Below are 17,953 nucleotides of genomic sequence, written 5' to 3' on the forward strand. Positions count from 1 at the left end.
CCCAGGCAACCCAGTACCCCTTGGTTAGACTGGTGTCAGACTTACTGGCTTCTGACTACCCGTAACGACTGCCAAGGATGTTCAATGACAGCCGGGCCCTACAGTTTAACGTGCCATCCGAAACACCCCTTACCCCTATTAGTCCTACTCTCTGATGATGTATATTTTGTTTGTGTTTGCAGAGAGCAGAAACAGCATGTTTTCAAGAGGAACGCGATGTTCTCGTGTTTGGTGACAGAAGGTGGATCACCAATCTGCACTATGCCTTCCAGGACGAACACAATTTGGTAAGAGAACTAAAAATGTTGGTTGTTTGGTATTGTTGCAATTTCAGCCAGATCAAAATTTGAAGTTCCGAAAGTTTTTACCTAAAATCTAGACTGCTGGATGTTATTGACTTTTAATTGCTAAAGCAGAAGATTTCAAATAATTTATGGCGAGTTTTGATGGATCAGAAAATGGTGGTGTTATTTTTAATAAAATATAATTTAAAATTATGATTTCATTTAGTAACATTTGTTGGAATTGTCACCTTCTTAGGCGATTCTAAGCAACGGGTTAAATAAATTGCACATCTGATTTTATCTATGTAAGCACATGAACTGCACGTAAATCTTTATTTTTTACCTTTTACTGGCAAAAAAAGGATTAATAGATTTTTACTCTAATCCCAATAAAAATCAAGCGTGTTATTTACCTCACAACTACTATTTCCAGTACCTAGTAATGGATTACTACTGCGGAGGTGACCTACTGACTCTTCTATCGAAGTTCGAAGACCGTCTACCGGAAGATATGGCCAAGTTTTATATAGCTGAGATGGTGCTTGCCATACAGAGCGTGCATGAACTCAGATATGTGCATCGGTGAGTTGTAAATAATTGTTTATATTGTTAATATTGTGGCAATGTTACATAGGATGGGTATCGGTGTATTTTGGACCAAGTTGGGTAAAAAAGCACAGATCGTTATTTTTTTCGAAGCCATTTGGCTCATTTTCGACCGTTTGTAACTTTTTTGACGAAAAAACTCAAAGAACGCTAAAAGTACTCGGGTAAGCATACCATTGCAGAACATACCATATTTATACCACCATCTGCTGAGAAATTGCCATTGCAATTGGAAGGTCGATATGGTTAGAAAGAATGTTACTTGTGTATGAAAATGATGGCACATAGAAGAGTAAGGAAGGAGAAACCATGTTACGCCGACGACAAATAAAATTGGGTTAAGATCAGGACGATGATGATGATTAAAAACTTCTCTGGCTTTTTGGTGATTTCTAGGCCTAAGACGATAACCAAAAATTATAACTATTTTTCTTCTTTCCACAGAGACATAAAACCAGATAATGTGCTGTTAGACGCAAGCGGTCACATCCGACTAGCTGACTTCGGCTCGTGTTTACGACTTGGAGACGACGGCAAAGTGCAGAGCAATGTGGCTGTCGGGACGCCTGATTATATATCGCCTGAGATATTGAGGGTATGTTCAAATACTGTTAACTAAATACTGTCTATTATACAACGTTATTTTTTGTTTGTGCGAAACCTGAATATAGTTTGTTCAGGATCAGTAACTGAATCGATTCCAATAGTTTTTACGCCATGTTATATTTTTTCCCAAAATTATCTAAAAAACTTTGAATGTTGGACACCACAAATAGGTATTTATTCTCGCACAACGGCGGTCACGGCGAGTTCATAGCGGGCGCGAGCGCACAGTGCTATCGCGTCGCGCGGCATGTGCGTTTTGTGGTGATTATGTATTTTTACGGACAGACCCGTAACTTAACAAGCTTATAACTTTGTGATTTTTCATGATACGGTTTTGAAATCTCGTACATAGATTCTTTACATAAAAATACTAGATAGGTGTATCAGGTTTCGCATAAACAAAAAATAACGTTATATACGTACTCTTATTGTGAACGTGTATCTTTCAGGACTTTGCGCTTTTATGGCAAAACTACTAGACCAATTTAAATTAGATTTCGTACTCAGATTACAAAGAGTCTAGGGACTGACCAAAGAAATGGAGTTTTGAGAAAAGTGGTTTTCATTGGTTTTCATGTAGATGGAATAGTAAAATAACACCTTCATCTACATACCATATATTTGATTACTGAGCGATGTTGTAGTCCAATTTAACTTTTTTCTTGTTTTGCAGGCTATGGAAGACGGTCAAGGCAGATATGGTCCAGAGTGTGATTGGTGGTCTTTAGGTAAGTCTGTTTTGATGTAAATTGTCCTAAGTTACTTGTAGAATGAACTTGAGACCTCAAGTTTTAAGTGATAAGTTTAATTATGCAACTGTTATTGTTCCTAAGCAATAGATAAACTTATGTTATAAAAAAATATATATATCCCGTTATTACATTCGAGATGGACTTTTAATTATATGGTTATCGTATTTGAAGCTCCTCGGCAACCTCGTACGAGACGCCAAAAACGCTACAGTGATTTGTGATTGTTTTAGCGGTAACAAATATTGAGTTTAGGATAAAGTATGTCTGCTGTACCAATTTTTTCTTTCAATTGATTCCTGGTTTTTGGTCTACATATTTTTCTGGAATTTTCCATTAGTAAAATATTTATTTCCCTAGGTGTATGCATGTACGAGATGCTGTTTGGCGAGACACCGTTCTACGCGGAGTCGCTGGTGGAGACGTACGGCAAGATCATGAACCACGCCCGCTCCTTCCACTGCCCGCCGCCCGACGAACATGCTGCACAGGTATCTTTATTATTTTTTATGTCTCCACCAGACCACAGGACTGTAAAGTCAGTGAGTCCGTCAGTAAATGGATTATTGGGAGGCCAACGAGGGTTGGGCCCTCGTTCGCCTATTGTATTTATCCAAAGGTGCTGAAGCTAAAGATGGACTTAATGAACTTTACGGAAATTATGTGAGTGAGTGATAAATAGGGTGGTGGTTAGGATTCCAGATACTGAAACCTCGTCAGAATACCTGTCGTCTCATGTACTTTGATATTTCATTTGTTTTTCTTGCATACTAATCCATAGTTATTTCCACCAGGTATCGGAAGAGGCGAAGGATCTAATCCGCAGACTGATATGCTCTTCAGAAAATAGATTAGGAAAAAATGGACTGCAAGACTTCAAGGTAAGATTAATCAACCACTTTTTACTAACCTTAGAGATTTTCCGCACGTTTAGTAAGAAACCTTCTAACCGGTTTGAGCATATAGGCACCCAAAGAGCGTATACGCGCGTTTAGAGAATATTTTTTTATTACCACTCTCATTTATACTGCAAATATACAGTATATTTATTTAAGCAGAGCTCTTTCAAGCTAGCGCGTATTCGGCACGTTTATTAAGGGTGTTGTCGAGTGAAAATTGAGAGCGTGAACAATTTAAACTTACCGGTTCAAACTCACCAGTGTGAAAACGTTTAAAGGATCAAAGTAAAAATAAATAAACTGTATTTTTATAATTTAATATTTAAAAATGTATTTAATATGTTGTGAAATAAATAAATGAACTACCAATAAACTGTATTCATATTTACTAAATATAACCACTTTTTTGTACCAGAATCACCCATGGTTCGCGCAGCTGGAGTGGGAGAGCGTGCGGGAGATGCAGGCGCCCTTCGTGCCCGACGTGTCCAGCCCCACGGACACCTCCAACTTCGACGTCGATGATACTGATATCAGGTGAGTTTAACTCAACCACTGACGTAGCAGAAGACTTCGAATTTTAAAAATTAAATATTCATAACTTTAACTTATAATTAGATTAGATATATCATGTTTGTAAATAATGTCGTTTTAAATAATATTAAATTCTTAGATGTCGCAAGCCCTGTTAATATAATTTCATCATCATCATCATCATCAGCCTATCGCAGTCCACTGCTGGACATAGGCCTCTCCAAGTGCACGCCACTGAGATCGATTTTCGGCTGCTCGCATCCAGCTCCTGCCAGCCGCCTTGCGCAAGTCATCACTCCACCGTGCCTGAGGACGTCCTACACTACGTTTGCCGAGGCGTGGTCTCCACTCTAGAACTCGTTTACCCCAACGGTTATCGGTTCTTCGGCTAATATGGCCAACCCACTGCCACTTCCGCTTGCTGATTCGGTGGGCTATGTCGATGACCTTGGTTCTCTGACGGATTACCTCATTTCTGTCTCAGAGAAATGCCAAGCATAGCTCTTTCCATAGCCCGCTGAGCGACTTTAAACTTGTGGACCAGCCGTACCGTCAGTGTCCACGTTTGGCTCCGTAAGGCGTCGTCCTAATTGACAGCGATCTTACGATGACACGATGCGTTCTCGTCGTGCGATGAGTTCAAACATACAGATTTATTTTACTGTGCATCTCTATAAAGAGACATCGTTAAAGTGGCGTATTATTATTTATTTATTTATTTTATTATTTATTTATTGCTTAGAAGGTACATTTTACATTATAAAAAATATAAAATGTCCAACAAAACTGTATACACAGTTTATCTGTTGGATCAGATTTCTAAACTATTGACTTACTATTATAGGTTCTATTAAGTTAAGTTTACAATAATTATAAAATTAATATATTAGTATATATTAGTATTATATTATATATATATTAGTATTATATATGTAATTATATATGTAATATTAGTATTATATATGTTAAGCTATATAAGTAGTATTAGGAGGTTAATATTATATAAGTACGTAAGTATGAAAATCAAAGATTAGATATAGATATAATCGGAGTATAGATATAGCATAAGTAAGAAAAGTAGTCGGTAGTTAGTTAGTAGAAGTATACTTCGGCCGTTCAGAGAATGCGTTCCTGACACCTATCAGTTAGTCACGACTAGTGATGGGCACAACATAACACTGAGTTCGTTACCGTTCCTTCAAAATGAACCGCCGCATTATTTTAAGATTATTTTCGTTTTAAATTGGCGGAATCATTTGTTTTATATTTTAGTTATTTAAGTGGAAACCAAAAAAAGGTAATATTCATATAATAAAATTGTTTTATTTATTCTTTGTTACAAGTACATTGAATTGAATGTGCGAACAGAATATTAATCAGACTCCGATTTGCTTGAGGAGGTGGTGTCTTCATCATCATCTTCGCCTACATGTATAATTATATTATTATCAATAACAGAATCAATCCTGATATCTCGGTCTAACAAAAGCCGGGTAATCAAATAAAAACAGATCGAAAACACTTGAAAAACGTGGTCTATGCGCACGAAACGACAACGGACGACTGTTTTAGCGTCACAAAATGGCGGCCCATAACGCCATTTGGGGTTACCATTTTTAATCTAAGTATAAAAATGCGGTTTGGTCATAGTTTTATTTTTATATTTCATAAACGTTATAATTAAGTCTTATAGTCCATTATTTTCCAATTCTTAAAAAGAAAATCAAATCGTATTATTTTATATTATAACTGTATAAGAACAGATTACGATACTTGCCTGTTATTTTTAGCACAGCACTACAAAATATAAACCGCTGACATAACCTTGTAATAGCGCAGTATAGATTTAGAAAAATATTGTTTACCAAGTTATTTGACACTCAGTTTGGCACAAAATTATAACATTCATTGATTATTGATATAATAATGTTGTTTTAATGCTCCTCAATTGTTAAAACGGTAAACAACCAGCAAAAATATTTTTATCGTAACTGCAACGCCATTGCAAAGTTACGTCGTCAGTTCAATCGCGACGTGTCAGGAACGCATTCTCTGAATGGCCGAACTATAGTTAGTAGGATAGTAATACAATAAAAAGTTAAGGCAGTGTACTGAGTAGGTGTTTTTTTTAGTTTTATCTTAAATTTATTTTTCCTATTTTCGTTTCTGATGTCGTCTGGTAAGCTATTGAGTACGTATGGGACACGCTTTTCTAGCGTTCGGTCCCCATAAACATTATTAACTCTGGGTACTACATATTTACCAGACGACATCGTTCGGGTGTTATAGCTATTACTAACATTATAGTTCGGCCGTTCAGAGAATGCGTTCCTGACACATCGCGATTGAACTGACGACGTAACTTTGTAATGGCGTTGCAGTTACGATAAAAATTTTTTGCTGATTGTTTACCGTTTTAACAATTGATGAAATAAATTTAAAACAACATTATTATATCAATAATCAATGAATGTTATAATTTTGGTCCAAACTGAGTGTCAAATAACTTGGTAAACAATATTTTTCTAAATCTATACTGCGCAATTACAAGGTTATGTCAGCGCTTTATATTTGTAGTGCTGTGCTAAAAATAACAGGCAAGTATCGTAATCAGTTCTTTTACAGTTATACTTATATTATAAAATAAAAGATTTGTTTTTCTTTTTTAAAATTTGAAAATAATGGACTATAAGATAACTTTTATGAATTTAATACAGCTAATTTCAGCTAATTATTAAAAGCTTATATTAGTATCTTAAGGTAACAAACTGCGTAAGTTAAAACTTCAATACCAATCTGTGTTTAATAATCTTAGCAAATTCGGATTTGTCTCACATAGCTTAATCTCATAGACACCAATAAGTAAGTAGTATAATATGTGCGCAGTCCTGTTTACTATATTATGTCTATGGTTTTTATTTGATTATCCGGCTTATGTTTAATGGACTTGTAGCGACATGAAACGCATACAACCTTTTCGACTCGCAACCTTCAATAGTCATGAAGAAAAATACAATGAAGTTCAAATGTCAAATTCAAAATTTTAAATTTTCAAAATCAGATTTTCGTTGTCGCAGGCGTACACATATAAATAGGGCGCCGCCCGTATAAATAAATTAGTCGACATAAATTCTTCGTGCGTAACTCATCTCCTTAAGACTGTTTCTGCTTTTCAAACTGACATCGGCGCTAAATAGGACTTCGATTGTGTTTTTTATTGCGTTCTTTTTACTTTTGGTGCATAATAATGCCTAAACGTGGACAAACATTGAAAAGTGGAGCCCGTGAGTTAATCATCAAGCTGCAAGATTACTTTGAGCGGGAGCGGCAAAATTGCGGACCCCTGATACCTGTCGAACAAGTACAAGAACGCGTCTCTCAGGCGCTTGGAGTTAGCAAACGAACGATAACAAATATTAATAAAGAAAAGTTCGGCTCGACTGGCATGGAAGATAATATGTGGCCGCCCGCCACAATACTTCCCCGCCATTCAGCACGAAAAAGATGATGACCCTATTAAAAGAAGCCTGCGGGGAAGTCACAAGAGATGACTGGGCAAGGGTTGTTGAGAAGACTAAAAACCTGATTTTGGAACATTTTGACCGAGATATCAGGATTGATTCTGTTATTGATAATAATATAATTATACATGTAGGGGAAGATGATGATGAAGACACCACCTCCTCAAGCGAATCGGAGTCTGATTAATATTCTGTACGCACATTCAATTCAATGTACTTACTTTATTGCATAGAAATTGTAACTTTGTAACAAAGAATAAATAAAACAATTTTATTATATGAATATTACCTTTTTTTGGTTTCCACTTAAATAACTAAAATAAAAATTTAAATGATTCCGCCAATTTAAAACGAAAATAATCTTAAAATAATTTGGCGGTTCATTTTGGAGGAACGGTAACGAACTCAGTGTTATGTTGTGCCCATCACTAGTCGTGACTAACTGACAGGTGTCAGGAACGCATTCTCTGAACGGCCGAACTATACCATGGCTATTAGTTGCGAAGCGTAAGCGTAAGCGCGACGCCAGCCATCGAGCGACGGCATCGCACGATAGACATCGCGCGATCTATTAGGACACCTGTTAGGTCATCGTACGACCACTTTGATCGTGAGTTGAAAAACGCATCGCGCCATCGTACGATCGCTTCCAATTAGGACGGACGCCTAAGTCATGACAGGTAGGACGCACTGATTGAATACTTTTGTCTTTAGGCACTGTGGGATCGACGATGTTAGGACTCGACGTAGCTTCCCAAATGCAGCCCAACCCAACTGAATTCTCCTATTCACCTCGTCCTCAAAGTTGTTTCTGCCTAACTGTAATGTCTGCCCGATAATTTAAGGTGTTATAAATCAATGTTAATTGATAAAGCTAAAGTTAAATTGTTCTCACATTGACGTTGAAAAATTAGCTCAGTTTGTATCTTGTGGTTATATTTTGTATGGTCGAATTTAACGATCGACTCTCGGCTTGGGAGATGATGAATTTAACAATCGCTATTGATCAATCCATCAATGGAATCGAGTGAGTAGATTGGTAACACAGCAAAATTAGTTCACTTTGTATTGCCGTTAGTAAATAGTCCTATCTATAATATTGTTTCCTATATTTTAACCACTTTTTCATCTTTGCAGACTATCAGAAGCAGTTCCCCCGCCTTCAGCATCGTCAGCGTTCTCGGGTCTGCACCTGCCGTTCGTGGGCTTCACGTTCACGGCGGACTCGCGGCTGTCGGACCTGGGCGCCGCCGCCAGCCCGCTCAGCCCCGCCAAGAATGCGCCGAGCCAGGTCTGTGGAACATGTACCAGTATGTGCTAGTGGGCTTCACGTTCACTGTCGGACCTGGGCGCCGCCGCCAGCCCGCTCAGCCCCGCCAAGAATGCGCCGAGCCAGGTCTGTGGAACATGTACCAGTATGTGCTAGTGGGCTTCACGTTCACTGTCGGACCTGGGCGCCGCCGCCAGCCCGCTCAGCCCCGCCAAGAATGCGCCGAGCCAGGTCTGTGGAACATGTACCAGTATGTGCTAGTGGGCTTCACGTTCACTGTCGGACCTGGGCGCCGCCGCCAGCCCGCTCAGCCCCGCCAAGAATGCGCCGAGCCAGGTCTAAATATAACCTCCATCATCATCATCATCCTCTGCCGAGTCTTTTCCCCAACTATGCTGGGGTCGGCTTCCAGTCTAACTCGATGCAGCTGAGTACCAGTGTTTTACAAGGAGCGACTGCCTATCAATCCGGTTACCCGGACAAGTCAATACGCCTTGGTAAGACTGGTTGTCAATCTTTTTGGCTTATCCCGTAACGACTGTCAAAGATCTTCAAATGATAGCCGAGACTCACTAGTTTATCGTGTCTTCCAAAATTCCGAAGAACACGTCAAAATAGGATGGTTTGAGGTAAACCAACAACTCTATGTTGTTATGTTTTTTTTTTTTATATGTAATGCGTTTATATTATAAAACTTGTGTGTGTAGAAGAAGAGGACCGCACCCAAAATAATTTTTCTTGTCTCAGCTCATCGACATAACAATTCTAAACAGCTTAAAGTATTCAGTTTTGCCTTCTTTTAACGTTATTTGTAAGATTGTAATAATATATATTTATTTACAGGCACCATCAAACGCCGGCGACCGAGCGGCATTAAAAGCGTTAGAAAGAGAAAACGCCCTTCTCGCACAAACTATTGCCGAGTTAAGAGCGGGCGGATCCGCGGTAGATGGTGGTAGTGGTAAGTTGGACCTTTATTTGTATCGTTATATTACACTATGAAAAAAATCTAGTGAACTAATGAAACAATACACTATTAAAAAAAAAAAAAAAAAAACAAAAACGGAACCAACAAATAAATGAACCCATTGAAAATAAGTAAAATTTGGTACTCAGATAATTTATACACTGAGGAAGAAGGGGAAAGAAGGGAAGGGTCCTTCTAATATTACAAATGTAAAAGTTTGAACGTATGGATCCTGTTCCTGGATGAGTTCCTGTTCCACGCTGCTTGTATAATCTATACATATTATTATAATAAATATTACAATTTGAAGTTTTTATCTCTGTGCCAAATGTAGTGGAAATTTGCGTTGTGAGATCATAAAATGTTTGCATTTGAGAGTAATTACTGTGCTTGATAGTTCACGCTTAACTAACTATTTTTTTAATTTAATTAACTATTATTTACATTATAATGTTGTGTACATATTACTCATATAACAAACTAGCTTCTGCCAGCGGTTTCACCCGCATCCCGTGGGAACTACTTCCCGTACCGGGATAAAAAGTAGCCTTCCTCGATAAATGGGCTATCTAACACTGAAAGAAATTTTCAAATCGGACCAGTAGTTCCTGAGATTAGCGCGTTCAAACAAACAAACAAACTCTTCAGCTTTATAATATTAGTATAGATAAATATACTTTAGAGTAGAAACAAGCTGTTTCTCGTAAGACCTTCTTTCCATACTAAGATAAAATATAACCCTTTACTCTTACTCAGTATCATGGTGTAATTTTTAAAATTGGTTCAGTGGTTTTTAAGTTTATTCGTTACAAACATTCCCTCAATTGTTTCCTCTTCATTGAGTTAGTATAGATATGATCTTGAGTGCACACTTGAGATATCAACAATGAACATGAACAATCAAATCGACCAGTCTTTTAACATTAGACAACAATTCTTCACTACATCAATTTAAATAATATCGTTATTAATCATCAGACCCGGTAAAATAAGGAACGTCTCAAATCAGTGCATCCATTCTTGAGTATTAGTGAGTCAATGAAATTATGAAGACAAGAAGATAATTAATCAGTCAAAACTTAATTATTTATATTCGCAGAAGACATACTACAGTTGAAAGAAGAAATGGCGGCGTTGTCCAAAAGGAATGGCGAGTTGGAAGCACAAGTCCGCTGCTATGAACAACTTAATACTGGCATTGCGACACAAGTATGAATTATTATTCGATTATACATTTGTTTCATGATTTTTTCGTGGTTTTATATGGGTTTTGCGGGGGTTATACCATTAACTTTAGATGAGGAGAAGTTTATACAACGTTATTTTTTGTTTGTGCGAAACCTGAATATAGTTTGTTCAGAATCAGTAACTGAATCGATTCCAATAGTTTTTACACCACGTTATATTTTTTCCCAAAATTATCTAAAAAACTTTGAATGTTGGACACCACAAATAGGTATTTATTCTCGCACAACGGCGGTCACGGCGAGTTCATAGCGGGCGCGAGCGCACAGTGCTATCGCGTCGCGGGGCATGTGTGCGTTTTGTGGTGATTATGTATTTTTACGGACAGACCCGTAACTTAACAAGCTTCTAACTTTGTGATTTTTCATGATACGGTTTTGAAATTTCGTACATAGATTCTTTACATAAAAATACTGGATAGGTGTATCAGGTTTCGCATAAACAAAAAATAATGTTGTATATCTAGATTTCTAGAAGCTATTTTTGAATCTTTTAGTCTGTGTACCCAATTATATAACTCACTAGTACATGTATATGTAGTGTATTCTAACAGACAGAATGATGTGTCCATGACTTAGAGAAGTACAGTTTATTTATCGTATGGAAAGACAGCAATATTAGACAATATTGTAGTTTTTTTATTGTATTTTTGTAACTTCGGAACACATTTTGAACCGTTCCTGACAGTTTTTTTTTTCTTTTTAAAATTAAAGTAGGTTACTGAACAACATAATAACGTTAAATACAAATCTTCTTTCTCATTTGACCTTGTATTAACTTAACGGATTACATACATTTAGTTAATGACTCTTTGCTCCGTACCAGGACATACCAGCAACGCCACAAGAGATGGCGACCCGTATCCGGGAGATGGAGGTCATCATACAAGCTCTCAACTTGGAGAAGGAAGAACTCCTGAAGGATAAAACTGACTCCGTTGAGAAACTTAGATTGCAGGTTTGTAGATCATTATGATACAACATCATCATAATCATATATTTTTTAATTGTGCTTCTATCTGAGTGGGGAACAGGCCTCTCCTCATACAGAGAAGATGAATATTTGTCACAGTGTCCATCTTCATATTTTGTAAAATACTTTTCGTGATAAATGTGGTTTTTAATACTATATGAACGTTGAATAAGAACTACTTTTCTCTTAGTTATAGTTTTGGATAGTTCCGCACCGAGAAACCATTTGTTGCATTATATGACTTATTCATGTAGGTAAAAAGAAAAGATATTTCAACTATCGAAATTCATGACAATCAGCTTTTTCGAGATTCAATTTTATTAAAAACTTCTTAAGTTTTTTGCTGCGAAGTGCAACAAATATTGTCTTATATATCTTAGTCTCTTCGTATTTTCAACCGACGTTAAACAAAAGCAGAAGGTTCTTAATCGGATTGTATTTGTATTTTTGTAGGACAAAGAGCTAAAAGATGCATTATCACAACGCAAGCTAGCAATGACTGAGTACAACGAGGTGACGGAACGCCTGTCCGAGCTCAGGCAACAGAAACAGAAGCTTTCACGGCAGGTATGTACCACAACTAGGAAATATTCAACGCACTTAGATAAAAAGTAGCCTCGATAAATGGTTTTTTAAAACCGACGCTCAATTTATTAATTACTAGCTGTTTCAAAGGGAGAACAAAATCAGGGGAATGCATAAAAGCCTATAAATTGCCTATAAGTTACTCTGATAAATACATATGATATGTAAAAGCTATATTACTTCGTCAATATCCATCTAGCAGTTTTTGTGGAAAAGAGCAACAAACTACGCAGACATTCAACCTGTCGAGTTTAAAATATTTGTAGGATATGACCACTCTATCAATGTCGTGTGCATGGTAAAAATATTGGGCTTCCAAAATTAAAGTTTTATTTCCAATCGACTCGACAAGAATAAGATTACCTTTTTCGCAATATTTTATTGTCATTTTAATAATTGTTTTGTATAAATATTTTTTTCAATAACTTGCTAATTTTCTATGGGGTTTTCCTGAAATAAAGGAATTATTTATTAGTATTTATTTTATTGTGTTAAGAAGTGTCTACAGTACTAAATAACTCACTTCATTCCCAGGTCCGTGACAAAGAAGAAGAGTTGGAAGTAGCGATGCAGAAGATAGACGCGCTCAGACAAGACATACGACGCGCGGAGAAGGGACGCCGGGAGCTAGAGGCAAGGCTTGATACTGCCATTTCTGAGGCTACTAAGGTATGCTATGTTTTATTATTTTATTGGTAAAAACACACTGTCATAACATAACATGAATAAATAATAAGAAATAGTTTCATAATCAGCCAAAACCTACCTCACAATGTTTATATTTTTATTAGGTAGTACTCAGGTTAATCGGACTGGAAAATCTCTAAAAACTAAGAATAACAATTAACTGTAACGATAACCAAACTATAACCGGCCATGTACTTGTCACTCGTTGGTCAAATCGACCATTTGACAACTGAAAATGGTTCTGTTATCGATGTAGTTAAATGGTACAATCATTGCTATTCTTGGGTATACGTAATACTATATACACACTTACAATAAAAGTAAACTTCTATACAAGCATTCATATGTGCAAACTAGTTGTTCCACGCGATTTTACCGGCTTCCCGGGAAACTTCTTCTCGTGCCTGAAATAAAACATAAGTCTAGTTCAGTATATCCGGAGCCTATTCAATTCAAACAATCACATCTTTCCTTTTTATATGTATTGGTATAAATAAATGTTATTGTTTCCCAGGAACGTAAACTACGTGAAGAGACGTTACGCTCGCAGCGCGTGGAGTCGGGCGGGCCGCCCTCCGCCGCCGCCGACGTCGCTAGACTGCAGGCTGAAGTCGAGACGCTAGAGGTATAGTAAGTTCAACTCAGTCTTGCGCGCGGCCTTATGTGTGGGTAACCCTTGTTCATATGCAGTGACTTTGTGTGCGTGACTGGAGGTACAGTCGGGTACAAATACAGTTATTTAGGGGTTGTATACAGCTGTTTAAAGAAAAACAGTTATTACGTAATTTAATGTTTATTTATTTATAATGATTCTGAATCGCTACTTGAAAAATCAAATGATGAATTTTCGGATTCGCTACTCTCACCAAGGTCAATTATAAATTTTGACTCCATGTCAAAATGTCTATAGTAGGTATTCTTATTTTTTCTTTTGTACATATCGACAAGTATTACCCAAAATCCCTTCATCAATTTCACTTAAACGTTCATTTATGAGTTTCATTATTTCCGTCTTATTTTGGTCGACATTATGCGAAGCAATATATTTTTTTTAAATTCCCCACACATTTTGTTTACATTATTATACTAGATTATACGTTTTTTTACATTCTTAGTCGACACTTTTATTTATTGTCCGCGTACCCCGAGCTAGAAAATATGTAAGGAGTATTTAATTCATCTTAGATATTTCACCTCATTTATTTCTTAGATACTGTCAATTTGACATTTGAAAAAACGTATGAGAAAATAATGAAAAACTGTAAAATGTAATAATAAAAAGCTCTGAATGTTGTTTCATTTTTTGAAACGCTACCTGACTCCTTAAACATTTTCTCCGTGAAGAACTAGACATTTTCGTAAACGACTGTACCCATAACAAAAAGCGATAAGAACACGTCATGCTCGGACGACGTCACTGTCACACGAATGAAAGTTGTATATTTATAAGCCGATGCACACATAGGGCCGCGCGCAAATCTGAGTTGAACTATCTATAACTCCTTGTCGCATGTGGATGTATAGTAGCGTGTATGAGCTTATAGACTGATAGCACAACGGATAGTTGGTGACCGCTTTTTTGTGAGAGAAAAATGCAACACACATCACAAAAAGTCGGTAAAAAGTACTCCTACAAAAAGTGTCATTGCTAAAGAAGTAAAACACAAACATAAATGTAGTGTGTGATAAAGGCAGGACACCGGAGCATCAAGGAACTATAATCTATCAGAATACAATACATTTCAACTTCATCTCTAAAGTGTTGATTGCATATGAATAACTTGACGTGCAAACATTCTGCTTCGTCCCAATTTAATCACAAACCACACTATTTTAGGACAGTTTTAATGCTAAAAAACAATATGATATTGCCACAGATGCAGTACAAAGAGTCTCTAGCGCAGCAGCAGGCGCGGTTCCAGGCGGAGTTAGCCGCTCTCAACGATCAGCTGCAAGAGGGAGATGCCCTACGCAATGTTCTCAATAGAGAGGTAAATATTGTACCAAAGTTATATAGACAGAAAGTAAGAAAACACTCATTTATTCACCCAATAAGACGCACACGAGGTTACATCTACGGAAAAAGAAACAAGTAACACAAACAATAAGAAAATATAAAATACTAGAACACAAAAATAATGAAATATGTCTGGACAAGTTATAATAATCGTAACCAGTTCCGCCAGTTTCAACCGCGTCCTGAGGTCTTTCCGAGCCTTTTTACAACTAGGTATATTGGGGTGAACTCCCAGTCTAGCCGGGTGCAGCTGAGTTCCAGTGTTTTACATGGAGCAACTAACTCGATACCGCTTTGTAAATTGGTTGTCAGACTAATGGGTTTCTGGATCAAATGAGAACCGAGACCTACAGTTTAACGTGGCCTCCGAAACACAGTCATTTATGTCCAAAATATACATACAAAATACACACAAACTTAAGAAAAGTTGCATTGATACTTGCCTTACCTGGAAACGAACCTTTACCTACTAGGTCATCAGCGATGAATAAACATAATCCTCTTTAATAAAACGATATACAAATACCCCCTTACTTATAAAATCTCTAATCACCTTCTAAGCAACAATTTAACTAATCACTACTTAAAGTCTTAAGTAGTGATTAAATGTTAGTTAACACATACTTAATCAACGTTTATAAGTAAGAATTTTCTTAAACAGCCCTTAAGTATTACTTATATTTAATTCACGTTTATAAGTAAGGCTGATAATTCTAAAGTTAAAATTCTCTGTTACAGCTACAAACATCAAAAGAGAAACTCGAAAGCCGTCGCATAGAACAGATGTCGGACAGCGAAGACAGACAGATGCTGCTCAACGAGAACCGGAAACTGGCCAAGGATCTGGACGCTGTGAATAGCAAAGTTATTGTCTTGTGTTAACCCTAGAGTAGCTCCCATTTCCCAGTTAACTTACCTGCCCTTTTTTGTGTCTGTGGGATTGATTGTTTTAGTTGGATTAAGGGATATTTTGAACTGTGTCTTGAAAGATCTATTTGTTCGGTCGAAAAGCGTTTCTTAGGTTTAGCATCAAAATACAAAATGTCAAGTTTTTTTACTTGGTTCAAAACTTTAATAAATCAATAATATTATAAAAACGCCGACGAAGAAGTAGTATAAATATAAAACTATAAAAATACCGTTTTTTTGCGTTAAAGTTTGTGCTAATATTTGCACAAATTGCTTAATTGATTGCGCAACACTTCCATTTTAGTGGAGTTTATAATTAAAATTGCGTAACTAATACGTGATAGCGCAATTCTACAGAAAACTGCAAGCTGTCGTCAGTATGTATTTAACATATCGAATCTACATATTACTTATAATATTTTTGCATAACAAATTTTGGTAATTTTTCAAAAAATTGCAACTCATGTAGACCCATGTACAAACACCCGTGTAGCAACAATAAAAAAGAGAGGTGCATTATCTATAAGAAATCCCTTATCACCAGTTGGCAGAAAACGGTAGAAGATGGCAGCAAGAGAGAAGACAGATGGAGATAGAATTAGAAGAGTTGAGAGCCAAGAGAGAGACGATGCAGCACTGGGAGACACAGGTCAGTGATGTAAGTTCAACCCCTCACTTTATATACCTTGTGTTACACTAACTGTTTGTTTGTCCTGTCAGTGATGGTTTGTATGTTACCCCAACAAGATTGTTACCATCCTGCTGTTTTGTGAGTAATTCAAATGGTTTGTGTGTTAGCCCACTGGTTTGTATGTTACCCCAAGCATATTTTACCTAGGTTCAAAGTTTATCATTCTGCTGGATTGTTAGTTACACAGATTGTTTGTATTTTACCCAGCTGGTCTGTTTGTTACCCTGCTAATTTATATTTGTGCTCTTGGATTTTTATTCTCAAACCTGGACAAAAATCAACGTTAGACGTTTTATTACGAAACCAAAAAAATACATACACTACATTTTAAGAATCGCAAGTAAATATGTATTAACTTAAAAAAAAAAAACTTTCTTTAAGTTAATACATATTTATTCTTTCTTTGAGAAGAACATACCTAAAACTGGTTTTCTCCTCGTCTTCCTATAGATAGCTGACATCATCAGATGGGTGGCCGACGAGAAAGAAGCTCGGGGCTACCTGCAGGCTCTCGCTACGAAGATGACTGAGGAATTGGAGTATCTTAAACATGGTGAGTTTATTATGCTGGAAAATATTTTTATAGGTAACTAAATGTTGTCACTCGGAACTCGGGAAAACTTCTAGGACGCGGAGAAAATATAATCCATGTTACTCGGGGATAGTTTAATTTTCTAACAGTGAAATTAGTGAAATAGGTTCAATAATGTACTCTTCTAATGTACACACTTATCTACTCCCCCTTATATCGGGTGTGTCGTTCATAATCACATTAAATTCTATCACATGTACTTCATGATATTCTATAGCGAATTTAAAAAAAACAACCTAATCCATTCAGTGGTTTAGCCACAGGACTCATTTTTCGTTTTCATAATTTACAACATCATGTGTAAAGCAGAGATAAAGTTAGGAGTATCGAATGTTTTGATCAGTTGACAGCTGTCAGTTTTCAAGGGAGAATTTCAGCTGTTTGTAATGACTGACTTCTATATGGTGTTCTAATTTTCGCACATTTTTATTTTATTTACTTTGTTTGAAAAATGCATTTTTTTATTTTCACGTATTTTTCTTTTTTCTTTGTGTTAATCGACATTTAACAAGTATATTAACGCATTTCATTTAATGTGATTATGAACGACACACCCGATATATGTACTTTGGTATGTGCTACTCTTATATACTTCCTTTTATCATTAGTTTCGTCAAGCATTTTATTTCTTCACACACTGTGGCACACTTCCACAATGAACACCCCTGTATGTATGGTATGCACGTAAATTTAATGAGGTTGTCCCTGTTTCTGTCAGGGCATTATATAACTTTCTTACTATTTACTATACTTTCTCGTTACTCTCTTTATGTCACTAATCCATGCGGTCCGACCGCGCCAAGTCTTGCTTAAGAATTA

The 17,953-nt window shown here is 36.7% G+C and overlaps 1 protein-coding gene across 5 annotated transcripts in view; it reads left to right on the forward strand.

Moving 5' to 3' along the window:
• Positions 1–17,953, forward strand: part of LOC124643090 (serine/threonine-protein kinase Genghis Khan) — a 69,979-nt gene that overhangs the window by 13,344 nt on the left and 38,682 nt on the right. For 2 of the 5 annotated variants that reach the window (XM_047181940.1, XM_047181939.1), the window contains exons 6-23: positions 183–287; positions 718–866; positions 1,335–1,485; positions 2,170–2,224; positions 2,606–2,736; positions 3,040–3,126; positions 3,560–3,681; positions 8,337–8,490; positions 9,313–9,430; positions 10,536–10,645; positions 11,507–11,638; positions 12,107–12,220; positions 12,773–12,907; positions 13,440–13,550; positions 14,803–14,916; positions 15,681–15,794; positions 16,396–16,500; positions 16,993–17,095. In XM_047181940.1, the coding sequence (XP_047037896.1) occupies positions 183–287; positions 718–866; positions 1,335–1,485; positions 2,170–2,224; positions 2,606–2,736; positions 3,040–3,126; positions 3,560–3,681; positions 8,337–8,490; positions 9,313–9,430; positions 10,536–10,645; positions 11,507–11,638; positions 12,107–12,220; positions 12,773–12,907; positions 13,440–13,550; positions 14,803–14,916; positions 15,681–15,794; positions 16,396–16,500; positions 16,993–17,095 (2,110 nt within the window). Of the gene's footprint in view, positions 1–182; positions 288–717; positions 867–1,334; positions 1,486–2,169; positions 2,225–2,605; positions 2,737–3,039; positions 3,127–3,559; positions 3,682–8,336; positions 8,491–9,312; positions 9,431–10,535; positions 10,646–11,506; positions 11,639–12,106; positions 12,221–12,772; positions 12,908–13,439; positions 13,551–14,802; positions 14,917–15,680; positions 15,807–16,395; positions 16,510–16,992; positions 17,096–17,953 lie in introns of all 5 variants that reach the window. The other 3 variants (XM_047181936.1, XM_047181937.1, XM_047181938.1) reach the window with 3 other exon arrangements.

This window comes from Helicoverpa zea, chromosome 26 (genome assembly GCF_022581195.2).
Source record: "Helicoverpa zea isolate HzStark_Cry1AcR chromosome 26, ilHelZeax1.1, whole genome shotgun sequence".
Taxonomy (NCBI): Eukaryota; Metazoa; Arthropoda; class Insecta; order Lepidoptera; family Noctuidae; genus Helicoverpa; species Helicoverpa zea.